The 27,265-nt window shown below is 42.4% G+C and overlaps 1 protein-coding gene across 2 annotated transcripts in view; it reads right to left on the bottom strand.

Moving 5' to 3' along the window:
• Positions 1-27,265, bottom strand: part of LOC137382639 (leucine zipper transcription factor-like protein 1) — a 68,534-nt gene that overhangs the window by 16,293 nt on the left and 24,976 nt on the right. For both annotated transcript variants that reach the window (XM_068054854.1, XM_068054845.1), the window contains exons 5-8: positions 22,096-22,164; positions 5,215-5,280; positions 5,021-5,098; positions 1,684-1,860 (exon numbers count right to left, since the gene is read on the bottom strand). In XM_068054854.1, the coding sequence (XP_067910955.1) occupies positions 1,684-1,860; positions 5,021-5,098; positions 5,215-5,280; positions 22,096-22,164 (390 nt within the window). The remainder of the gene's footprint in view (positions 1-1,683; positions 1,861-5,020; positions 5,099-5,214; positions 5,281-22,095; positions 22,165-27,265) is intronic.

Raw genomic sequence — 27,265 nt, 5'->3', positions numbered from 1 at the left:
TCTCTGTCTTAAATGGGCAACCCCTTATTTTTAAACAGTGACCCCTGGTTCTAGATTCTCCCACAAGGGGAAACATCGTTTCCACATCCACTCTGTCAAGACCCCTCAGGATCTTCTATGTTTCAATCAAGTCGCCTCTTACTCTTTTCAATTCTAGCGGATACCAACCTAGCCTGTCCAATCTTTCTTCCGGTAACATAACTACTATGCTACCTTATCCCATTTCTTCATGTTTCTAATTCCCACCCCACTAGACCCTCCCACCAGTTTCCACTCACCAGCCTAGCCATTCAACAGGTCATCTTCTGCCACTTCCAACAACATCCCACCACCAAACACCCTCCCCTCTTCATCTCATTTTCAGAAGAAACCATTCCCTCTGTGACACCCCAGTTCATTTTCTACCATCTCTATCACCTATTCACCTTCCCTTGCAGGCACAGAAAAAATTATATTATTTCCTCCAGCCTGGTATAATGTATTTGCTGCTCATGATGCGGTCTCCTCTACACGGGAGACACCGAATGCAGATTAGGTGGCCACTTCTGTTCTCTCCGCAAGTGTAATCGTGATCTCTCAGCCACTTCAATTCCCTATCCCACTCTGACCTCTCCACCTTTGGCCTTCCACATTGTTCCAATAAAGCTCAATGCAAGTTTGACACACCTTAGTTTTCTATTAGGTACTATGCAGCACTCTGGCCTCAATACTAGCTTTAATAACTTCAGACCTTAACTATACATTTCACCTTCTCTCTGGCAGGAAATGTCAGCACTTCAGGGGGGGGGGGGGGAAAGAGGGCAGCAGGAGAAAAAGTTGTGGCTTGGGGTGAAAACCCTCTGTTGAAACACTACGTTTGAGAAGCAATCTGCACTCTTAGTGCCGAAATGCTATTTATCATTCTCTCAATTTCCTGGCCTGCTTCGTTTTGTCAGTTTTTCACATTTTTATTTCAACCATCATCACTCCTCTCCACCACCTCAACTGTTCATAACGGAAATGCCTTTAATTTCCCTCATTATGTCTCCCATTGTTTCATGGTAGTAGTACCATTTAACTATCTCATGCTTTCTACTAAAGCACTATATGTCATTCCATTCCTTTTCTCAGGTGCGTTGTGTTTTCCCCCCTTCCTTTTGCTTTGTCCTTTTTAACTGCTGCTCATCTATAGTATCGTCCAATTCTGACACTTGAAACATTTATTTAACTGTCCTCTCCACAGATTCTGGCTAACCTGCTGAGCATTTCCAACATTTTCTGTTTTTGAGCTAAATAGCTCCCATTTGGCTTATTGTCAATAACAGTAGGTTTATTCCTTTTCAAGAATGGATTTCCTCTGGTAACTATAATAGCTCAATTAATATTTCATTCAGCAGAAGTCAAGTTCAAAAAAGTAGCAAGTAGCTTTTCCAACAATGAAGGATGAAAGTAGCTTAGCACAATAGTAATATAATATCTTACACAAGCAGTACAAGAGTTCTGTGAAAATACAATACTCTATATCTGGTATTTTGTGTATCCAAATTGGTGAACTGATTTTACTTACTATCATTAAAAACAATCAATGTGCTGCTTTCATACAAAACTCGTCCTGCCTGGAACAAGCTTCAGTTTCACTGCAACTTTCAACATTTGAGGGACATTTATCTAATTCTGTTTAATAATGAGATTCCCAATACAAACCTTTTCAGTCAATGATAGATGTTCCTGTACTTTGAGTAGATCATGTTTAGTGGAAATGAGATTGTCCTGTAGGCTCTTCTGCTTTTCAGTGCTCATACTCAGGTTCTTCTCAAAATCAGCTTTCAATGCTGCCAATGTCTCCTCAAGAACAGCAACTTCCTGTGTTTTTAATTTGGGCTAATAAGAAGATAGAAAATTCTTGTATTTTTTGTAGAAGAAAAACAATGAGATTATTAAGTTCAGTTGGCTATTATGCACATTTTGTACTTTCGCATACAGACATAAACATGTAATTCATTATGATCTGGTGATTGGTAAATAATACATACCAAAATGCCATTCAGGCAGGCAACAGGGAGCAAGCAGATTTTAATTAAAATTTGACTCTGTACCAACATACAACACAGACAAAAATAACACATTTGAACAAAGCATAGTTGCCTGGTAACAGGTGGATAGAAAAACATACTTCAAAAAATGTCATTAGTATCTGGAACACCATGGGCTGAATTTTAGACTCAGTGACACCAGAACTATCCCTTCAATAAGAGTGAAGCGTATACTTCCAAACTTGAAACTGGAGCTAATTTGTTCTACAACGTAGTGTCTATTTCTGATAATGAGGGTGGGTGCCTATACCATTTTCAAAATGATGCTCCACATACAGTGTATGCCTCCACTTGACCTATCCTGTATTCGGTTCCTGTATTAGGTTACTGCGGTTGTTCTGGTCATTGGGCAACTTGCTACTACCTGTGCTGAAAAATAAATACTCTTCTTTTTAAATATAAATTGTTAACCCAGTAATCAAGTCGAGAAAAAGGAGATACATTCCCATCATCAGAATAGTGAAGTTACTTTAGATTTACTTTAGTAACAGCATGTTACTTTAGATTTGGGGTACATCTGTCCGATTCCTAGTAATCGAATGGGACAAAGGATATGTAGTCTGTGGAATGCCTATACTCTGAGCAGAACAGTGGAAAAGCCTTGCTTAAAGCATTTTCATCTATAACAAGCATTCTAAAGTTACCTGGAGGCATCATTTTACCTCTGCTGCTTAGACCTGAAATCATTTGAGGAAAAATAGGTAAGGCCATCTACGAAAATACCTTCTGCCCTGGTGAAAGGTTGGTTTCCTGATTGTAAAAGAGAACTTGTATTTATAGAACACTGTTCACATTCCTAAACTGTCCCAAAGCATTTTACAACCAATGGCTTACTTTGGAAGTTGTAGTGATGACAAACATAGACGCAGCCTGAAAATTTACTTGAATGTTTATGATTATTCAGCACTACCTGCTGTTTTAAATCAAATAAAAAGACAGGGCCGCACAACAAAACAGCTCGATGTAAGAACAATATTTAATATGGTGCCCATCCAAGCAACCAATTCTATTTTGAGTTTTGACAAAATAATTCAAGTTAGGATCCAATATGGCAGGAATGGAAAAGTCTAGTAAATTTTTATTACATAGAAATCACAACATGGAAACAGGCTGTTTGGCCCAACCAGACTATATCAGTGTTGTTGCTTATTCTCTGCATAAACAATAATCCAAATCCTGTGTGCCTGCCCTGTTAATACATCACATCAAGCATCTTACCTAACTGCTTCTTAAATATTTAAATGGGGGTAGATTTTCACTGGCACCATTGGGCAGCCACAAGGCAGAAGTGTTCATAAAATGGTGGGGAAAAGCTTGCTACCAATTGATACTGTGCGGATTGTGTGCTGCGGCCAGTAGTCTCCTAAAATGGCAATTGCCATTTACATCATAGGACCCCGATTTAAAAGAGCGTACAGTCTGATTCAGGCAGGCATTCTTGCCATCCAGCAATCGAAGCTAACGTTGAGCAGATAACCCTCCCAATCTACTCGATGCTGACTTCAGACTGCTGGACAGTTAGGCTGTACACCTTGTTAAATCGGAGTCCTATGATGTAAAAAGGACCCCAATTGCTATTTTAGGAGACTACTGGGCACAGCACACATTCAGCAAAGTAACAACTGGAGGTCCAGCCAAAGAGGCGTCAAGCAAGGAAGTTTTAATTAATTTTTGCAGGGCCGGAAAAGGAGGAATCTTTCTCTAGGCTCCACAAAAACAACCTGGGCTGTTGCTCATCTGGGTCTTTCCCCACCCACTGACCTACCTTCTTCCGGCCTGGAGGCTGGACCTTCCACCTGATATGCCACGGCTGGGAATCGCAGACTTCTTCACCTGCATGGACTATTGGTGGCCGGCTGGTGTGCCTCGTTGGCTGCCTGAAGTCTGTCTCGGGTGAAAATCTACCCCATGGTCTCTGCTTCAACCACTAACTTCACTAGTGCATTCCACAGCTTAACAACCTCTTTGTAATAAACTTTGTCCTCTTTGCTCTAAATATCTTAAATTTAATCTTATACTTTTGTCCTCTCATACTAGACTCCTTTATCATTGGAAACAATTGGAGACAAGCCAATGTCCTCTGTAAATGGCTTGTCTTCCTGTCAAATCATAAACACTTACAAAAATTATCACAGAATATAGCAAGTAAACAAACCTTACATAATTTGCTTTCAAATTGTAAATGTAATCAATAAGAGGGTTGAGGGGTGATTCAATCTAAGGTACTTAAATGGTAAAGAGATTTGATAGGGTAGTCACAGAGAAAGTATTTTCTCCGGTAGAGTAATTCAGAACATGGGCCACAACCTTAAAATCAGAACTAAGCCATTTATGAATGGAATGAGAAAGCCCTTTTTCTCAGTGGAAATTGGGAACTTTCTCCCTCAAAATGCTTTGGATCTTTGGTTGATTAAATTTTCAAGACTGAGATTGATAGATATTTATTAAATAAGGGTATCAAGGGGTTTGCAGCTAAGATGGGTAAATGGAACTGAGGTTCAGATCAGCCATGATCTAATTAAATGGCAGAACAGGCCAAAGGGCCTGAATATTTTACTTTTACTTGAAAGGGAACACCTTTAAAATTCAAATCTTTATTTTTACAGCTATATCAAAGTACACATGGAAGTTTACAACTTAACATGGCAGTCTCCCAAACATCATGAACAGTAATATTGCCAGACTGAATTTCATTCAGTTCCGATCAAGAACCTCTCCTCTCCACCACCCCCCCCCCCCCCCACACCCCCCCCGCCTCAACCTGCAAACTTAACTAAATATTAAACATATTCAATACATCTATCCATTAAACCGGCAGTATGCAAAGATTTTTTAAGGTAGCAATGAAAATGCCAATTACATACTTCTGGTTGCCTTTGTGGAGTAGAATACCAAAGGAAAATTATGTAAACCAGTCAGCCATTTATAGACTTCTAAACTTGCCTTACCTTTTGGTCCTCTGGAACTTTATCCAAGTCCTTCAGAACTTGTTCTAATCTGAACTTTCCCTCCAGTGCACTTGTAGCCTGAAATCCCAAAGATTAAACATTGTCATTCACATGTCAAAAACATGTGGTTAAAAACTGGACAAAAAATTCAGTTCTTTAAATTTTCCCAGTTTGTCAATGATCATGGAATTTACCTGTGTTTCGACAGTTTTAAGTCTGGCCTTTAACTTGTCATTCTCATCTTGGAGTCTTGCAATTTCCTGTACAAATCAAATGAAATTATAGTAAAACTAACATCTACATAACAATGGCTTACCTAAACAGTGTGACACATTAAATCTATAGGGTTCAATTAAATAACATCGTCAAGAAGACAAGGTTAAGGGCTCTCTACCTGAATGTGTGCAGCATTTGCAACAAGGTAGATGATTTAAAGGCCCAAATAGAGGTAAATGGGTATGATCTAATTGTCATACCGGAAACGTGGCTACAGAGTGACCAAGACTGGGAATTGAATATTCAAGGATATTCGATATTTAGGAAGGACAGGCAAAAAGGAAAAGGAGGTGGTGTTGCGCTAATAATAAGGGATGGGATCAGTACATGAGTAAGGGAGGATCTCAGATCGGAAGAACAAAATGTGTTTGGGTGGAGCTAAGAAACAGCAAGGGGCAACAAACAGGAATTGTTTATAGGCCAAACAGTAGTGGTAGTGTGGGCCTTGGTATTAATCAGGAGTTTAGAGCAGCATGTGGCATGGGTAATATAGTAAACATGGGTAACTTCAATCTGCACATAGATTGGGTAAACCTAATGAGCACTAATGCTGTGGAGGACGAGTTTCTGGAATGTGTTAGGGATGGCTTTCTACAGCAATATGTTGAGGAACCGATGAGAGAACAGGCTATTCTCGATCGAGTTTTATGCAATGTGAAAGGGCTCATTAATAATCTCGTAAAAGAATCTTTAGGGATGAGTGACCATAATATGATAGAATTTTACATTATGTTCGAAAGTGAGGTAGTTCAAACTGAAGTCAGGGTGTTAAATTTGAACAAAGAAAATTATGAAGGTATGAGGGGTAAATTGGCTGAGGTGGATTGGGAAAATACATTAAAAGGTATGACAGTTCATAGGCAATGGATTGTCTTTAAAGAAATGTTACAAAATTTACAGCAACTATACATTCCTTCAAGGCACAAAAACCCCGATAGTAAAGGCAGTCAACCGTGAATGACACAGGAAGTTAAGGACTGTATAAAAGAAAAGGCCTATAAAGTTGCCAGAGGATTGGGAGGATTTTAGAATACAGCAAAGGAGGAAGAAACTGATAAAGGGAGAATAGAATATGAATGTAAGCAAGCAAAAAATATAAAAATGGACTGTAAAAGCTTCTACAGGTACGTAAAAAGAAAACGTTTGGCTAAGACAAATGTGGGTCCATTACAGGCAGAGTTAAGAGAATTTATAATGGGGAATAGAGAAATGGCACAGAAGCTAAATGATTACTTTGTGCCTGTCTTCACTGAGGAAGATACAAGAAATCTCCCAGAATTAGAGATCCAAGAGATTAGGGGGAATGAGGAATTGAAGGAAATTAGTATTAGTAAGAAGGTTGTATTAGAGAAATAAATGGGGCTGAAGGCTGCTAAGTCCCCAGGACCTGATATTCTACATCCCTGAGTGCTGAAAAGAGGTAGCTATGGAAATAGTGGATGCATTGGTGATCATCTCCCAAAATTTTATAGATTCTGGAGCGGTTCCTGCAGATTGGAAGGTCGCAAATGTCACTCCACTATTTAAGAAGGGAGGGAAAAAGAAAACAGGGAATTACAGATCTGTTAGCCTTTTATCAGTCACTGGGAAAATGCCTGAATCTATTCTAAAGGATGTGATAAATGGACACTTGGATAATAATGATCTGATTGGGCATAGTCAACATGGATTTATGAATGGAAAATTTTGTTCGACAAACCTGTTGGAGGTTTTTGAGGATGTTACTAACAGAATTGATAAAGGGGAGTCGGTGGACGTGGTATACTTGGATTTTCAGAAGGCATCTGATAAAGACCCCCACAGGAGGATAGTTAGCAAAATTAAAGCACATGAGATTGGAGGTAATATACTGGCATGGATTAAGGATTGGTTAACAGGCAGAAAGCAGAGAGTAGGAATAAAGGGGTCATTCTCGTGTTGGCAGGCTGTGACTAGTGGGGTACCGCAGGGATCAGTGCTTGGGCACCAGCTGTTCACAATATATATCAATGATTTGGATGTTGGGACCAAATGTAGTATTTCCAAGTTTGTGGATGACACAAAACTAGGTGGGAATGTGTGTTGGGAGGAAGATACAAAGCGGCTTCAAGGGGATTTGGACAGACTTAGCGAGTGAGCTAATGTGGAAAATGTGAGGTTATCCACTTTGGTAGAAGGAAAAGATGTGCAGAGTATTTCTTAAATGGTAAGAGATTAGAAAGTGTAGATGTACAAAGGGACCTGAGTATTTTTATCAATAAGTCACTAAAAGCTAACATGCAGGTGCAGCAAGCAATAAGGAAGGCTAATGGTATGTTTATCACAAGAGGATTTGAGTACAGGAGTAGTGAAGTCTTGCTTCAATTGTATAGAACCTTGGTTAGACCACATTTGGGAGTAGTGTGCACAGTTTTGGTCCCCTTATCTTACAAAGGATATTATTGCCAGAGAGGGAGTGCAACTAAGGTTCACCAGACTTGTTCCTGGGATGGCGGCACTGTCCTATGAAAAGAGATGGGGGAAAGTTCTGAAGAATGAGAGGTGATCACATTGAAACCTATAAAATAGTTAAAGGGATAGACAGGGTAGATGCAGCTAAGATGTTTCCTCTGGTTGGGGATAGAGCATGGCTATCCGAACCGAACCTGACGACGTGTCGGGTCGCTCTTCCGGATCCGGCATTCGGGCTCGGGTCAGGTAGGATACACTCTATCACCACTTCTGGTACGTGGCTCCAATGTTAATGTACTTTTTGGACTTGAAAGATTGTTGAGTTACACTTTTTTTATGCTTGTGCAGATAAGCAACAAAGTGAAAAACGAAAGCTAGGCTAACTGATGGGCGGGTTGGGCGTGGGAAAAAATGAAAGGACTCGGGCTTGGGTCGGATGAGGTTCTGTCGGGCTCGGATCGGGTTTCGTTTGCAGACCCGAGCCGGCCTTTAGTTGGGGAGTCTTGAAACAGTGGACGCAATTTCAAAATAAGGGGGAAGCCACTTAGGATAGAGATGAGGAGAAATCTCTTTACTCAGAGGGTTGTGAATCTTTGGAATTCTCTACCCCAGAGGGCTGTGGAAGCTCAGTCAGTGAGTATGTTTAAAACAGAGATTGACAGATTTCTAAATACAAACAACATAAGGGGATATGAGGATAGTGTGGGGAAAAAGGCAACTGAAGTAAATGATCATATTGAATGGTGGAGCAGGCTCGATGGGCTGAATGGCCTACTCCTGCTCCCATGTTCCTATCCATCTCACTGGCTGAAATAAACTAAAAAAAACTGACTGACTGAATGTAGATTCCATTGAAAGGCTGTAATTTCTGACAATCACATCACTGAATTTGATTTCAAATTATTGCCAGTCACTTTTTTTTTCCTAATTCAATTTAATATCTAATCCTGTGAATGACACACATATAATACAGTGGATCCATCACGGCATTGCACATAGTAGGGGAAAATTTCCATTAGGGTACTCACTTACCTGCTGTAACTTTGACGGAATGGCATGGAAACCCTGGACAAGTAGTACAAACAACAATTACTCTATTGTTATAGGGTTTCTGCAGCTCTTCTGCCAAAGTTACATTGGACAAATGGAGAAGGTGCACAGAAACTTACCTCCAGTTAAGTCAGAGGGAATGGCTTCACTTACTCATATTATCATGTTGCGGTTCTCTCCCTTTCAGCTTTTCCTCATCCCCTTCGGCTTCTCCTTCTCCCTCCCATTCCACCTTCCTTTCCATTTCATACCCGCCACCCCCACTGTCTGCTTCCCATGGGAGGCTTCTCTCACCATCCTCATCCCGTCCCCTTCAGCTTCTTTCCCCATCCCTATAAGCATCTTCCCTCACCCCAGCTTCTAACTCTGCCTCCCGTCTCTTACAGCTTCTGACACCCTAGCTTCCCATTCAGTTTCTCTCCCCACACTCCTGCCACCCCCTTCAACTTTTCTCCTCCCTCACCCACCTCTTCCTTTGGCACGTCAGCTGAGGCACAGTTGGTAGCACTCGTGCCTGAATTAGAAAGTCAGGGATTCAAGCTCATGTTAGAGACTTGGGCATAAAAATCTAGGCTGACATGCTGTACTGAGGAAGTGTTGCACTGGCGAGGTGGTGTCTTTCGGATGAGACGTTAAACAGAGACCCCGTCTGCTGTCTCTGGTGGATGTAAAAGATCCCGTGGCACTATCTTGAAGACAAGCAGGGGAGTTATCTCCAGTATAATAAAAGCAAAATACTGCAGATGCTGGAAAACTGAAATAAAAACAAAAAGTGCTGGAAATACTCAGCAGGTCTGGCAGCATCTGTGGAGAGAGAAACAGAGTTAACGTTTCAGGTCTGTGACCTTTCATCAGAACTGGCAAAGGTTAGAAAAGAATTAGGTTTTAAGCAAGTGAAGGAGAGGGGGGTGGGGGAGAGAACAAAGGGGAAGGTGTTTGATAGGGCAGAGGGTAGGAGAGTTTAAATAACAAAGCTGTCGGGACAAAGGCAAAGAGTGTGTTAATGCTTGTGGTGTCGAGGTAGATGTGGGAGTCGGTGGGCTTGTAATGAATATTAGTAGACAGCCTATCCCCAGAGATGGAGACAGAGAAGTCGAGGAAGGGAAGGGAAGTGTCGGAGCTGGACCATGTAAAGGTGAGAGAAGGGTGGAAATTGGAAGCAAAGTTGTTAAAGTTTGCCAGTTCGGGGCAGGAGCAGGAAACGGCACCGATACAGTCATCAATGTACCGGAAAAAAGTTGGGGGAGGGGGCCCCCCCGAGTAGGACTGGAACAAGGAATGTTCGACATATCCCACAAAAAGACAGGCATAACTAGGAATCATGCAGGTAACCATAGCAATACTTGAAGGAAGTGAGTGGAGTTGAAGAAGTTGTTCAATGTGAGAACAAGTTCAGCCAGGCGGAGGAGGGTGGTGGTGGATGGGGACTGGTTGGGCCTCTGTTCGAGAAAGAAGCGGAGAGCCCTCAAACCGTCCTGATGGGGGAATGGAGGTGTAGAGAGATTGGACGCCCATAGTGAAGAGGACACTTCCCTTCCCTTCTTCGACTTCTCTATCTCCATTCCTGGGGATAGGCTGTCCACTAATATTCATTATAAGCCTACCGACTCTCACAGTTACCTTGACTACACTTCTTCACACCCTGCCTCTATTCCATTCTCCCAATTTCTCCATCTCTGATGCATCTGGTCTGATGATGCAACCTTCCACAACAGGGCTTCGGGTACATCTTCCTTTTTCCTCAACCGAGGATTCCCCCCTCACTGTGGTTGACAAGGCCCTCAACCCCGTCTGGTCCATTTCCTGCACCTCTGTCCTCACCCCTTCCCCTCCCTCCCAGAACCGCGACAGGGTTCCCTTTGTCTTCACTTTCCACCCCACCAGCCTCCACATCCGAAGGATCATCGTCCACCATTTCCGCCAGCTCCAGCGTGATGCCACCACCAAATGTATCTTCCCCTCCCCTGTCAACATTCTGAAGGGATCATTCCCTCCGCGACATCCTGGTCCACTCCTCCATTACCCCCGATACCTCGTCCCCTTCCCATGGCACCTTCTCATGCAATCGCAGGAGGTGTTATACCTGCCCTTTTACCTCCTCTCTCCTCACTATCCAAGGCCCCAAACACTCCTTTCAGGTGAAGCAGCGATTCACTTGTGCTTCTTTCAATTTAGTTTACTGTATTCGCTGCTCACAATGCAGTCTCCTCTACATTGGGCAGACCAAATGCAGATTGGGTGATCGCTTTGCGGAACACCTCTGCTCAGTCCGAAAGCATGACACTGAGCTTCTGGTTGCTTGCCATTTCAACACTCCCTCCTGCTCTCATGCCTTTGGCCTGTTCCAGTGTTCCTGTTAACATCAACGCAAGCTCGAGGAGCAGCACCTGATCTTTCGATCAGGCACTCTACAGCCTTGCAGACTGAACATTGAATTCAATAACTTCAGAGCATGACTGGCCGTTTTTATATTTTACTTTTTAACCATGTGCCTGCTTTTCATGTAGTCAGAGCTGTTCATTATTCTGCTATTAACACGCTTCCTGGACTAGTGCTTTGTCTTTCACCACAAGTATTAACACACTGTTTGCTTTTGTCCCAGGACTGCTTTGTTATTTAATCTCTCCTGCCCTCTGCCCCATCAAACACCTTCCCCTTTGTTCTCTCCCCCACCCCCTCCCCTTCACTTGCTTAAAATCTAATTATTTTCTAACCTTTGCGAGTTATCTCCAGTTTTCTGGTCAGTATTTATCTCTATATCAAAATTGCTAAAAAAAGGTTACCTGGTCATTATCACACTGCTGTTTGTAGGACCTTACTGTGCATAAATTGGCTGCCATGTTCTCTACATTACAACAGTGACTACACTTTTAAAAAAAAAAAGTACTTCATTGGCTGTAATGTGCTTTGGGCCATCCAGAGGTCAAGAAAGACACTACATAAATGCAAATCTTCTTTCCTCCACCCCTTTTCCCCATTCCTCACCTTTTTTTGACTTTTCCTGAGTGTATAACCAGTTGCAAACCAGAAATGTTTCCTCAAACTGTGCAATGGACTATAGAGTTTTGAGCACTTTAAAAACAAATTGCCAGTTTCCAAGCTTAGTACTGGGAAACAAAGGTGTGTGAGAGGACTATGCAGAGGGGGAGCAGCATTAGACTTGGGAGGTAGGCCAGAGTAGGCCAGTATGGAACAGACAAGTGGCCAAAAGGTATGAGTAGGACGAGAACAGATTGGCCAGAGGTCAGGCCAACACTAGCAAACAGGAGGAAGGACATATAACTGGAAGTATGAGCTAGCGAGCTCAGTGAGAATGGACAGGCCAGAAGAGAGAAATAAATTTAAAACTAAACCCCAATCAAGTTGAAATAAAAAGTTAACAGCCAGTGTTGAGAACCACAACTTGCAGAACGACTTACACGACGTTAAAAATAAAGTTTACCTGTAGTGCCACCTATAGGAAGGAAGCTGGGCAACAGAACTTATGAGAAACAGCCATGTCATTTAGCACTGACAGGTCTGAAAGCTAACTATACATACCTTAAGGCTAAACTTAATACTGAGGCATGACAAAATTGTGACTCAAAGTGTGTGCAAGATCATTAGAAAACATAAAAAATGAAGTAATTCCCTCTAAAAACATAACTTTCCCATACAATTCTCCTGCATTACAGTACTTTTCTTATTTTTTCATGGGATGTGGGTGTTGCTGGCAAGGCCAGCATTTGTTGCCCATCCCTAATTGCCCTTGAGAGGGTTGTGGTGTACTGTTTCTTTCTAGAGGCCTATCAGTTTATATTGTCATGGAATTATCTTAATATTCATTCCACAATCACTTTTTTCCAAATTAAATTGTCCTAAACTCCTAAAAACTGTTCTACATATAGGGGTAGGTGGAATAGCAATAACCATGAAATCAGTGTCAAGAACCAGCAACTTGTCATAGCTTGAGTTGAGGGAACAGGACTGTGTTGGAAATACACTTACTCTCAGTGTTCCGAAGTGCAGTTGTGGTCTTTATCCAGAAGAAAGATAAATTCTGCTGAAAGCAAAAGCTACCGAAAAACCTTGTTCTTCAGGTTGTGATGGCATACATCTCAGATACTTTAAATTCCACCGAGTAATCATAAAGGAATGGGTTTGATTTTGTTTCCATCAGGAATGTGCAGGGCAAGTGGCAGAATGCCATGAGGCTTAGGGGAAACATATTTTTGCTGCTTACATGAAGTTTCTCAAGTTTTTTCTGGTCTCATGTCACGTGAGCCACAAGAAACTGGAAGCTATGTGAATACATGGCCAAATATTGGATTTTATAAGATATCAAAAAGAATGCAAGTGGACACCCTTGCCTCACTCCCCTGCTGTGAGAGAAACTCATTTAGGTATTCACAGATCTTGGAGCTAGAGTATACATCTGGGACAAAATCCTAGATTTAACTGTGTACTTCACACTTAGGCCCAAGGGCTCTGCCGAGTAGTACTTTCACACTGGTACTTGTCATCGCATCCCAGGGGCTTTGCTCATGACTTGTCCTTCCACCAAGATTGTCCTAGCCAAAACCTACACGAGGTGAGCCTGCTAGGCTGATCTGGGCTGATCTAAAAGGACGAATCTCAACAAAAACACGTTCCAAGTCCTCAGTTGTGGAACAGACGGATGAATGAGGCATATGTACATCAATGGTAAAGGCAGATGAAGGCTGCAGTGGAATTGGCACTCGCCATACCATTGGGTAGATTGTCAACCTATCAAGATTGTACGGTTGTTGACTACACACCTACTTCCTCATGAAGATAAGAAAAAGACATGTGAAGTCTTCTGCTAGGGACACTGAAAAGCCCGACGGCAATCTAAGAGTGGCGTCGGCAACAGGGTTGTGAACCTGTAAGTCTCTAGTCACAAATCTGCACATAGGCAGTGGTTGCCTGATGGTCGCTGAGCTCTTGGAATTGGGACAGAAATAGTTCTCCAGCATCCATGACTACGCAGTCCTTTTAAGGGTCCCCACTTCTCACCTCACTTGAGGAAGGGGCTAGACAAAATGTCTGAAATATAGGCTGTCCCAAATTGTCCTGACCAAGAAACTGCACCTGGTGTGATCACCACCCTTGCAGTTAAAAGTGCACACAAGCAATAAAATGCATGAATTTCTGTACTTGCAATGTGCACACTCTCACAGACAATCAAAACAGCGAATGCCCTGAAAGGAGTACCACCATAGTTTCTCGGGAGAGATACAAGATCGATATTGCAGCTTTCAGTGAAACGCGATTCCTGCGGAAAGCCAGCTTAGAGAGGAAGTAGGAGGATACACTTTCTTCTGGAAGGGGAGACCAGAGGAGGATCGTCGCATCCACAGAGTTGGGTTTGCCCTCAAAAATAGAATCACAGATATATTTACAGAACTTCCAATTGGCATTAATGAATGGCTCATGACCCTACGCCTTCCACTCAGTGGCAACCAAAGGGCCACAATCATCAGTGCTTATGCTCCCACATTTGATTCTACTGACGAAACCACAGAGCTCTTTATGCAGATCTGGACTCTGTATTGGCAGCCATCCCAAAACAAGACAAAATGATTCTACTGGGAGATTTTAATGCCAGAGTTGGGCACAATTACATTGTCTGGAACGGCACCATCGGGAAAGGAGGAGGGGGAATTCAAATGCCAACGGTCTTCTCCTCACCAAGTGCACCAAACGTGGACTCACCATCTCAAAAACACTCTTCCGTCAGAAAGATAAATATAAGACAACGTGGAAACACCCTCGATCCAAGCATTGGAACCTCCTGGACTAAGTCATTGTCCAAGCCCAGGACAGGAAGGATGTGCACATCACCCAAGCCATGTAGGGTGCAAACAACTGCTGGACAGACCACAGACTTGTACACGCCATCATGAGCCTGGCACCCAAACACCGAAGATCAAAGAACAAAGAAAATTACAGCACAGGAACAGGCTCTTCGGCTCTCCAAGCCTGCGCCGATCCAGATCCTCTATCTAAACATGTCGCCTATTTTCTAAGGGTCTGTATCTCTTTGCTTCCTGCCCATTCATGTATCTGTCTAGATACATCTTAAAAGACGCTATCGTGCCCGCGTCCACCACCTCCGCTGGCAACGTGTTCCAGGCACCCACCACCCTCTGCGTAAAGAACTTTCCACGCATATCCCCCCTAAACTTTTCCCCTCTCACTTTGAACTCGTGACCCCTAGTAATTGAATCCCCCACTCTGGGAAAAAGCTTCTTGCTATCCACCCTGTCTATACCTCTCATGATTTTGTACACCTCAATCAGGTCCCCCCTCAACCTCCGCCTTTCTAATGAAAATAATCCTAATCTACTCAACCTCTCTTCATAGCTAGCGCCCTCCATACCAGGCAACATCCTGGTGAACCTCCTCTGCACCCTCTCCAAAGCATCCACATCCTTTTGGTAATGGGGCGACCAGAACTGCACACAGTATTCCAAATGTGGCCGAACCAAAGTTTTATACAACTGTAACATGACCTGCCAACCCTTGTACTCAATACCCCATCCGATGAAGGAAAGCATGCCGTATGCCTTCTTGACCACTCTATTGACCTGCGTTGCCACCTTCAGGGAACAATGGACCTGAACACCCAAATCTCTCTGTACATCAATTTTCCCCAGGACTTTTCCATTTACTGTATAGTTCACTCTTGAATTGGATCTTCCAAAACGCATCACCTCGCATTTGCCCTGATTAAACTCCATCTGCCATTTCTCTGCCCAACTCTCCAATCTATCTATATTCTGCTGTATTCTCTGACAGTCCCCTTCACTATCTGCTACTCCACCAATCTTAGTGTCGTCTGCAAACTTGCTAATCAGTCCACCTATACTTTCCTCCAAATCATTTATGTATATCACAAACAACAGTGGTCCCAGCACGGATCCCTGTGGAACACCACTGGTCACGCGTCTCCATTTTGAGAAACTCCCTTCCACTACTACTCTCTGTCTCCTGTTGCCCAGCCAGTTCTTTATCCATCTAGCTAGTACACCCTGGACCCCATGCGACTTCACTTTCTCCATCAGCCTACCATGGGGAACCTTATCAAACGCCTTACTGAAGTCCATGTATATGACATCTACAGCCTTAAAGAAATCCAGGAGAAGATTTAACATCCACATTCTCCAGGACATAAAAACAAGAGAACAATTCCAGGTCCAACTTTCTTCCCATCTTGCTCTCTCAGGTTCCAATGATGCCTGTGTGGAAAGAGTTTGGAACAAAATCAAATCTCGAATCCAAGAGGCATGCGGGTTTGAACCTCGCAAGCACCAAGACTGGTTTGATGAGAATGATAAAAAAATAAGCAAAACTCTTGATTGGAAACTCCAATCTTTGTTATGTGTCAAAATAACCCTACATCACAGCAGAAATTGGAATACTTATCAAATCTGAAGCTGAGAATGATATGTGTCATCAAGAATAAGTAGTGAATAGAGAAGGCCAATGAAATTCAACATTACTCAAATCTGCATGACATGCATAGCTTCTTCCAGGCCACCAAGACAGTCTATGGACCAATAACAAACGGTCCCTCCCCACTCCGAGCTGAATACGGCACTACTCTTCTCAATGATGATGCAACTATCCGAGACTGTTGGAAGGAGCACAACCAAACCTTCACAATCTGGACTCAAAAGTATCAGACAGAATAATCAAAACAATGCCTCAACAACCGAGACCATATTTGGGTATGCTGTCACACGTGCTGAGATACAAAAGGCTATCCAACAGAAAAATAACAAGGCATGTGATCCGGACAAAATTCCTGCAGAGATCTATAAAGCTGATGGTCATGAACTCTTGCTCAAACATCAGACTTCTTTTACACAAATCTGGGAAGAGGTACTACCTCTCAGCTTCCACAATACCATCATTGTTTCCCTTTTAAAGAAGGGTTATAAATTTAATTATGGGAACTATAGAGACATATCCCTTCTATCCACAGTGGGGAGGACTCTTACACCAACCCTCCTGAACCGCCGCCAACCCGTTAGCGAAGACAGACTTCTGGAGACCCAATGTGGTCTCCATCCATTCAGGGGAACCACAGACCTGACCTTTGTCGCTCGACAAATCCAAGAAAAGAGCCTGGAACAAAGCAAAGAGCTCTACATGGCCTTTATTGATCTGTCAAATGCCTTTGATTCCATCAACCACGAAGCTGTGTGGAAAGTTCTACAGGGACTTGGATGCCCAGCAAAATATGTTACTATCCTGCGACTTGCATGACAGTATGACACAACTGTCCTTTGCAATGAATTGGAGACCAAGGCCTTTCGTATCCAAAAGGGCGTCAAGAAAGGCTGCATGCCTATCTACCTCAGCTTGGTCATGAACTCATTTGTGACCAACTTCCACAAGAGGTCACGATTGAGTTTCGACTCGACGGGAAGCTTTTCAACCTGAACAGGCTGAGAGCCAATTCTAAAGTGATTCTCCAGCACATTCATGACTTACAATATGCAGACGACTGTGCAGTTGTGGCCCACATTGCAAGGGACATTAAGATCACCCTCAACCTCTTCAACTCTGCTTACAAAAGGGTTGGTTGCTCACTCAACATCAGCAAGACCAAAATCCTCCACGAGTCCTCCCCTAGACAAGCACCTACATCTCCAGCTATGGTTATTGATGGGGAGACTTTAGAAGTTGTTGAACACTTCCTATATCTCAGCTGCAACTTTTCTCAAAAAGTCACCAAAGTGGCGATCCAACACAGAATCGGATGTGCCAGCGTAGCCTCCCAAAAATTTCATAACCGTGTCTTCGACAACAGAGATCTCCATAAGAGGAAGAAGGCTTTAGTCTACAATGTTGTTGTTGCTACCACTCTTCTATATGGCAGAGACACTTGGGTCATGTATCAAAGGCACCTCCAGTCGCTAGAGAATTTCCACCAGTGGTGGCTCTGCAGGATACTCAAAGCCAAGTGGGAACTCAGGTGAACAAACTCCAGCATCCTCTCCGAAGCCAATTCCTCCAGCATCGCAACCATGATCATGCGAAATCAGCTCCGCTGGTCTGGACGTTGCATCTACATGCCAAATAATCAGCTTCCGAAGCAGATCCTCTTTTCATAACTTACGGATGGCATTCGGTCTCAAGGAGGACAGAGAAAAAATTTTAAGGAAATTCTGAAGGCCTCACTGAAAAGTGGACAAACTGACATCAGTGCATGGGAGGAACTTGCCTCTAACCATGTCTCATCCAACAAGCCACAGCACAGTCAGAATGTGACCACATTAACTCTGCTGCGGAGAAGCATTGAAAGCAGAAGGAGAGCAGGACCCTGGCTTGAGAGCCACCACCACCCCCCCCAAACCCCCGCCCCCCCGCCTCAGGGCAACACTTGTTCTCTCTGCGCAAAGACCTGGAGTCCCAGGATTGGCCTGCTGAGTCACCCGAGGACACACAAATCATGACCCCTGGCAGACATCAACATCACATTTCCCAGAATTTTCACAACAACATTTTCTGATCTAACTAGCAGATACAACGAATTTACAAACTGCTCATTCAAGATAACACCTGAAGTAAGTGTGCAAGGTCAAACAGGTTGAGCCTTTCAGATCTAATCTAGAAGAGTAACTGGAGCTTTGGACAACACACAATAGTAGTGCATGACAAGAAATACATGACCTCAACACTTCCAAGCACCTCCCACATCTCTTATTTCAGAGGTTTATTGCAAATCAATCAATATTATTTTGCACTAGAGGTACCATAGGAATGCTAGTTAAGATGCCTTTAATCAAGAGAATCATCTTCTTTAATGTGAAGCTCAGTCTAGAATAGACTCAGCTCTTAGTAATCACAAATAATTTTTTCGTAACTTCTTCTCCCACTCAGATCGCATGCTGTGAAATGCTAATCAACTTCTGCTCTCGAATCACATGCTAAACTGCTCAAATAAATACTATACAGTACATGGTTTACGAATCAACTGCGACTAACTTTTCCAGTTGTATTCTCAGGATTGCTATTTGAACTGAGTTTTTCTTTGGTGCTGCAACAAGATCGTGCCTCCAAGTTATGTCATTAGATGGCTCATCACTACAAGAGGCGTAGCAAACATTACTCAGGCAGGGATCAGGAAGAAGGACTTTCGATTGAAAGTACACCCTTGAAAGTTGACATCATCAGCAACAGCAGGGCTGGTTATTGAGTTAAGTTGACATTGGATGAGTGTATGCCCGAACAGAAGGACTCAAGGCCAACCCGAAATTGGGCCTCGGGCCTCATCCACATCTGCTTGGCGAGCTGCCCACACCAGTCACAGTCTTCACGGGAGAATTGTATTTTTGACCATCAGCAATGGCACTCAGGCTAAATTCCAGAATGGTGTTTGATCAAGTAATGGGGGAAGGGATTCAATCACCAAGACTGTGAAGTTGGGGACGAGGGGAGTGGGAGGGCACTACGGTGCCACATGGCTCCACAGATGAGATTTTCTTTCCTACCTTTAAGTGGGGCTGCTGAAAAATCTTGAGTGGGACAAGCCACTCATTGGGAACAAATTTTGCAGAGGGATCTGCCAGAGATGCCTAAAATTGGTTCCCACAAATTTGCCAGTAGGATCAATATCTATGCAAATTCAGTGCCGGCTGTTCCACTACTAAATTGGTATGCTAAACAGAAAATGCTGGAAGTACTCAGCAGGTCAGGCAGCATCTATGGGGAGAGAAACAAAGTCAACGTTTCAGTTTGATGACCTTTTATCAGAACCAAAAGGTCATCAACATGAAACATTAACTGTTTCTCTCCCAGCAATTGCTGTTTTTATTTCAGATTTCCAGCATCTGCATTATTTTGTTTTTGTATTGGTATGCTAAGCACCCACTTTGCCAAATTCCTTCATTTAGTGTCAGAAAAATGTCCAAGAGCATTTTAGAGTTTGGATAAAGGAAAACGAGTACAGAGTAGGAAGGAGAAAAGACAGAATAAATTAAAAGGTAGAGCTGAAGGTTTCATAAAAACAAATAATGATAACAACTTGGATTTGCAAAATGCCTTTAAAATTAAGTGCCCCAAGGCATTCAAAATCATAACCCAAGGGGTAAAAAAAGTTCTCCTCTCCCTCTGTTTTTTTTTTGTCAATTAATGTAAATCTCTCTCTTCTGGTTACTGTTCCTCCTGTCAGCTGAAACAGTTTTGTCTTTTTCCTGCATCAAAATCTTTCATAATTCTGAACATCTTCATTAAATCTCCACTTAACCTTCTCTGCTCGAAGGAGAATAATCCCAGCTTCACTAGTTTCACTGCATGTTGAAGTCTCTCTTCCTTAGTAGCATTATGGTAAATCTCTTCTGCACCCCTGTCTAAGGCCTTGACATCCTTCCTAAAGCGTGGTTCCCATATTTGGACACAATGCTCCAGATGAGGCCTACTCATGATTTATAAAGGTTTAGCATAACTTCTTTGCTTTTGTAAACTATGCTTCTATTTTTAAAGTCCAGAATTCCACATTCATTTAAAAAAAAACAGCTCATCAACTTGTCCTGCCACCTTCAATGATTTGTGTACGTGAACCTTCAAGCCTCTCTGTTCCTGCACCACCTTTAAAATTGTACCATTTAGCTTATATTGCCTCTCTTCATTCTTCCTTCTAAAATACATCAGGTTGCACTTTCCTGCATTACACTACATCTGTCATATGTCTGCACATTTCACCAGTCTCCGTCCTCCTGAAGACTGCTACTATATTTCCAAGTTTTGTGGTTTCTGCAAACTTTAAAATTCAGCCCTTTATTTCCAAGTTCAGATCATTAATATGTATCATAAAGAACAATGGCCTGATACCAACTTTTAGGAGACACCATTGCATACTACCTTCCAGTCTGAAAAACAGCCCATCATCAGATAAGCAGCGATTTCAGAAGAGACAGTCCTAGGGCCAGTAGCCAACAGTAGTCTTTCCAAAGCAGAGAGGGTGAAGACAAGGTAAAGAATGTTTGGAAGGGAGTTGCACTAAGTAGAGGCAAGAGAGTTAAATAGTGGCTACCAATGGTCAAGTGAAGAGGACAGGGAATGAGGAATAGACAACTGGCAGAGGAACAAAGGACAGGAACAGGCATTTAAGGTTGAAGAAGAGCTAAATGTGCTGCAGCAAGGAAACATTTCAAACGGAGGTTGAGGATCCTGAAATTGACTTCTCCGGGCACAGGGAGCCAATGTGGTTTGGTCCGAATTGGAGTAATGGAATTGCAAAGTTCTGACCAGTCAACTGGTGGGGAGGGGGTGGGGGGTTCACATACACAAATATGGATAACTTGTAGGGTGTGGAGGATTGAAGCTGGAATGCCTGACAAGAAAGCCTTTAAATATTTAAGCCTTTTAGGTGGTAAAAGCATGAATATTGTCAACAGCGAGGAAGAGGTGGGGCAAGGCAAGATTACAAGGTTAGAAGGCGGCTTTATGATGGAATTGATAGACAGAAAGTCAGTTTACATCAAGTAGTGCACTAGAACTCCACACAACTGGACTTACAGTAAGTGGGCAATTAGCACGGTTGATGAAGTTAGAGCAGAGACCTGTAGGAGTTTTTAAAGGATGGATTCGGTTGTTCCAACATTAAACTGGAGATCATGTTCCAGTTAGCTACTTTACATTACCAATGACTACCTAGTGTCAATTTTCCTGCGGGTTCAAGACATGGAGCATAAGTTATGTTTTCAGGGTCACAGAGGCTCTAAGATGCCACGTCTGCTGATGGATGTTTAGAATTCTCATCCCTCTGTTGCAGACTCAAGGTCTGAGCCAGATATGACCATCTGCAGGGGCAGACTTGTTACTGGAGCCTAGGATTCTTCCCATGTTTCAAGTATACTTTTACAAGGAGAATTAGCGGAATAGAAGCATTTTTATTGTTTTCCACATTCTGTGGAAAATAATAAAATTGGTATTTAGTATAAAGTTACTGTGTGTTAATTCCTATTCATTTACCCATTCATTCTTAAGTAAACTCTTCTAGTGGTTTATATGCTGAGTCAGGATCTGAGAGTTTAAATTCATCTGTTTACTGAAGATGAGACCACATGGTGGACACAAAGTACTTTAGAAAGTTAGAGTGTAGTGATAAGGGCTCTCCGTTCAACCTTTAGTTCTCATGACATTGGGTACATTGGATGATAGAGGACAAGATAGCTGTTTACAGAAGTAGTCAATGAACCCAAGGAAAGTTGATCACATTTCATCTTCATTTTGTATTAAAACATTCAAATATAATTATTTTAGCCACATTTGCATAACCACACGTTTCCTCAGACAAGGCTTACCTTACTCAAGAGTTCAGACACTCCTTCATTTAATGGAGCAAGTTTGGGTTTAATGATTTCTGAGTTTACCTGCGGGAAAGATAAGGGATCAGAAATAAATACTTTGGATCATCAGTAAGAAATAAAGTTAACAGATTTAATCATGCTGATTTAGTGCTAGTCTACTGTTGCAGAGTTCCATGTTATGTTAGAAGGCATAAAGGTAAATAATCAGAGTAATTCATTAGATCTAACAGGATAACATTATTAACTAAATAGATACTATATACTTGATATCTGAGAGGATAGGAGAAAGGCTGTGGGGCAGACAGCCACAATGGTAGCCTAGGCACCATGAAGCAGAAGGCTATTTGAAGGGAGAGGAACAGAATGGAAAGGTTGTAGTCACAGGGCATTTGATAAATAGGGGGATAGATAGCAAACTGCTGCAACAGCTGAGGGTCCAGGAGGATGTGTTGTCCACCTAGTGCAAGGGTAAAAGATATCTCAGACCAGTGGAGGAACTTGTACAGGGAGGAGGAAGATCCAGTTGTTGTGGTCTATGTAAGGACAAACAACACAGGAAAGAAAATGGAGGGAGTCCTGCTAAGGCAGCATCAGAAGTTAGGAACTAAATTAAAAAGCAAAATCTTATGGGTGGTAATCTCAGGATACATGGGTAATTGACAAATGAACTTCAACACAGATTAAGTGTGAGGTAGAGGAGCAGAAGGATTTAGGATACACAAATTACTAAAAATAGTGACGCAGGTGAATAAAGCCATAAAAAAGCAAACAAAGGATTGGGTGAATTTCTAGAGGGATAAAATTGAAAAGCAGAGAAGTTATGTTAAACCTGCATAGAACCTTAGTCAGACCACATGAAGTATGCCAACAGATTCGATCGCCATCTTATGAAGAGGACAGAGATGCTGGAGAAGGTGCAGAAAAGATGATACCAAAGCTGAGAGGTTATACCTATCAGGAAAGATTGAACAGGCTGGGGCTCTTTTCTCTAGAAAAGGGAAGGTTGAAGGGTGACCTGATAGAGGTCTTTAAAACTATGAGAGGGTTTGATAAGGTAGATATACAGTTGCTTCCACTTACAGGGGAGACAAGAACTAGGGTCCATAAATACAAGGTAATTACTAATAAATTCAATAAAGAATTCAGGAGAAACTTTTATACCCAGAGAGTGGCTAGAACATGGAACTCTCTACCACAGAGAGTAATTGAGGCAACTAGCACAGATGCATTTAAAGGGAAGCTCGATAAACACATGAGGAAGAAAGGAATAGAATGGTATGTTGATGGAATTGGATGAAGCAGGGTGGGAGGAGGCTCATATGTCACAAACACTGGCATGGACCTATTAGACTGAATGGTCTGTTTCTGTGCTTTAAATACTATGCAACAACTTTGAATACTTCCCATCCTTTGTCTGTAGTTTTACCCATTAACAGTTTAACTCAGTTTACTGTGGTCAATTTAGCTCTCATGCCTTTGAAATGTGCCTTAAATTTAAAACTGTTGTTTGTGACTCTCCCGTCTCCCTCTCAAACGCAATATCAAGTTCAGTCATAATGCAGTCACTATTTGCAAAGGTGCTCGCTTACCGTTCAGATTGTTAACTAATTCTGAGCAATAATCTAGTACTACATGTTCCCTTTTCAGTTCTACAACATTTTGATTTTGGGTGGTATTGTAAAAACAAGCGGTACCCGATCAGCCACTCTATATACATCTGATTGTTTTTCTATTGACATCAAAGGAATTGAAAATCAAGAGATGGATTATAGGCAGCAGATGCTAGTTTGCCTAAATAACACTCTCACCCAAAGTCAATACTGCCTTCATTGTTCCAGAAAATTGTTTCAGTATATTCTAAAAATGTATTGCCTTTACTAATTCAGAAGTTCTCCTTCTTCCCCCACCCCCCCCAACCCCCCTTGTGAGATAATTAAAAATCTACCATTATGAGCACATTGTTTCAGTTCCAGGCTTCCCTAATCTCTTCTACATTTCCCCCCCCACCCCCCTACAACATTATTTTCAGGAGATTTGTAGTCAACTCTCACCAAATTCTTCCATTCTTTAATTCTATTCATACTGTTTCTACTGTTAGTTTACCCTTATGATGACAGCAGTAGAAAAAATGTTTTCAGTGTCATTTATCAGTATTGCTTCACCTCCTCCTTTCCAAATTTCCTTATCTTTTCTAACGGCCCTACAGCCTGGATAATTGGGCACAATTTCATCTAGGACTCTAATGAGCCCTACATCATATCCTTGAAGCTGAAGTTGTGCTTCTGACTCATTTGTTTCATTTCTTATACTACATTCATTTGCCAAAATTTGTGTTATTACAAAATACAAATACAATTCCCCTGTCATTGTTCACAGATGGGTGGCCAAGGAGTATGTTATTAAATATTAGTTTGTAGTGGGGGTGCATTTGAAGTTGAGTTTCAAGCCTACAAAGCTGTGGCTGAATCAACTCTGATAATGCTGCTTGCACAGTATTTTGAGCTTCCTGAATATCAAACATTTGGAAGATCACAGACCTCTTCATAACTGGGGACACTTCCCCATGTCTGCCTGCCAGTCTCCCTACGCTTGCTGACCTACATTGGCTCATGGTTAAGCAACACCTTGATTTTAAAATTTTCATCATTGTTTTCAAATCCCTCCATGGCCTCCACCCTCCCTATCTCTGTAACCTTCTCTAGCTCTTCTAATTCTGGCCTCTTGGACATCCCAGATTTTAATCGCGTGGGTTTTCGCCGGGTGCTCCGATTTCCTCCCACCGCCAAAGACTTGCAGGTGAAAATTGCCCCTAGTGTAGGCAGGTGGTAGGGAATATGGGATTACTGTAGGGTTAGTATAAATGGGTGGTTCTTGGTCGGCACAGACTTGGTGGGCCGAAGGGCCTGTTTCAGTGCTGTATCTCTAAATAAATAAATAAATCGCTCCACCATTGGTGGCCTTGCCTTCAGCTCTGGAATTTCATCTCTAACCTTCTCTGCTTCCTTATCCTCCTTTAAGACGCTCAAAGTTTACTTCTTTGACCATGCTTTTGGTTATCTGCCCTAATATCTCTCTGTGGCTCGGTGTCAAATTTTGTTTTATAACACTACTGTGAAACATGTTGGGGCATTCTATTATGTTAAAGGCTCTATATACATACAATTGTTGTTGATGTCTTGGAGAAGGCTATGAATAGTTGCAGCAGAGGTGAAGTTAGAGTGACTGCCCTTGATATTAAGCATTTGACTGAGTGCGGCATCAAGGAGCCTAGCTAAACTGAAGTCAATGGGAATTGGAGGAAAACTCTCCACTGTTTGGAGACATACTTAGCATAAAGGAAGATGGCTGTGGTTGTTGGAGGCCAATCATCTCAGTCCCAGACACTGCTGCAGGGATTCTTCAAGGTAGTGTCCTAGACCCAACTATCTTCAGCTGCTTCATCTATGACCTTCTCCTTCATCATAAGGTCAGAGGTGGGAATGTTCGCTGACGATTGTACGGTGTTCAGTACCATTCACAACTCCTCAGATTCTGAAGCAGTCTGGACAACATTCAGGCTCGAGCTGATAAGTGGCAAGTAACATTCACGTCACACAAGTGCCAGGCAATGACCATCTCCAACAAGAGGGAATCTAACCATATCCCCTTGACATTCAATGGCATTACCATCGCTGAATACCCCACTAACAGCATCCAGAGGGTTACCATTAACCAGAAACTGAACTGGACTAGCCATATACATATCATGGCTACAAGAGCAGGTGAGGGGTCAGGAATTCTGCAGCGAGTAAGCTACCTTCTGACTCTCCAAAGCCTGTCCACCATCTACAAGGCACACGTCAGGAGTGTGATGGAATACGCTCCACTTGCCTGGATGAGTGCAGCTGCAACAACACTCAGGAAGCTGGATACCATCTTGAACAAAGCAGCCCACTTGATCGGTACTCTGTCCACCACCTTAAACATTCACTCCCTCCACCACTGATGCACAATGGCAGCAGTGTGTACCATCTATAAGATGCATTGCAACAACTCACCATGCTTCCTTCAACAGCATCTTCCAAACCTGCGACCTCTTCCACTGAGAAGGACAAGGACAGCCGACGCGTAGGAACATCACCATCTGCAAGATCCCCTCCAAGCCACACACCATCCTGACTTGGGAATATATCAAGGTTCCTTCACCGTCGCTGGATCAAAATCCTGGAACTCCCTCCCAAACAGGACTGTGGGCGTACCCGCACCAGATGGACTGTAGTATCTCGAGAAGGTAGCTCACCACTAATTTCTCAAGGGCAATTAGGGATGGGAAACAAATACTGGTCTTGCCAGCAATGCCCACATCCCATGAAATGAGGGGTTTAGGGCTCCTGGATTTACTGATCTGTGGTCACATGTGTCCATGTTATTCTGTTCTTTCTTATTCTCAGCTCCTTTCTTCTTGTGTCTAATTACTCTTCGGTTTGTGCTATTTTTGTTTACTCATTTTGTACCTTTTACTCTCCATCTTTTTCCTCTCTGTTACTTTATTCCTGTAATTGTTACTCCTGGTACTTTCTCTGTTACTTCATGGATCCCTTTCATCTGTGTCCTTTTCCTTCACTGATTCTCAATTGCCTCCATGTGTACTCCACTTCCAGTGGCAGAAAGCCCATATTCTCCCGGTTTTGTTTTGCACTTTTTGACCCAGTGTACTTTCCCAGCATCTTCTGTTTTAACTTCAAGTCTGATCCACAAGCTATGGTTGTCATCTCTCCCATTTTATGACCTTTTCTTTAGCCCTCAAACATGTCCTTTGTTTCTTTATCATTAATTTATTACTTCTTTGCATCACTTTATTGAGTTGATTCATTGCATCATTCAGTCAGTTCATGGACACTTCCTCTCAGTGTTTGGTTGTTCTTTCCACTCTTCATTTTCTTCTGATTCTATTTGTATGCTTCAACGTCACTTTTAGTTCTGCAGGGCATGAGCCCATAACATCAACCATCAGTTCTCCCCACAGGTGCTGAATTATCTGCTGTGCATTACCAGCATTTTCTATTAGTATTTCAGATTTCCATCAACTTGCAGTACTTTGCAATTTATTTAAATTAATACTAGCAGTGTTCACTTTCCAGGCAAACTGTATTGAAGTGTTTCCTCAAAATATTAGCAAGCCCAA

The sequence above is a fragment of the Heterodontus francisci genome, chromosome 2 (genome assembly GCF_036365525.1).
Source record: "Heterodontus francisci isolate sHetFra1 chromosome 2, sHetFra1.hap1, whole genome shotgun sequence".
In the NCBI taxonomy this organism is placed as follows: domain Eukaryota; kingdom Metazoa; phylum Chordata; class Chondrichthyes; order Heterodontiformes; family Heterodontidae; genus Heterodontus; species Heterodontus francisci.
The sequence above is the reverse complement of the archived record's forward strand: the minus strand, read 5'-3'. Positions and strand labels throughout refer to the sequence as shown.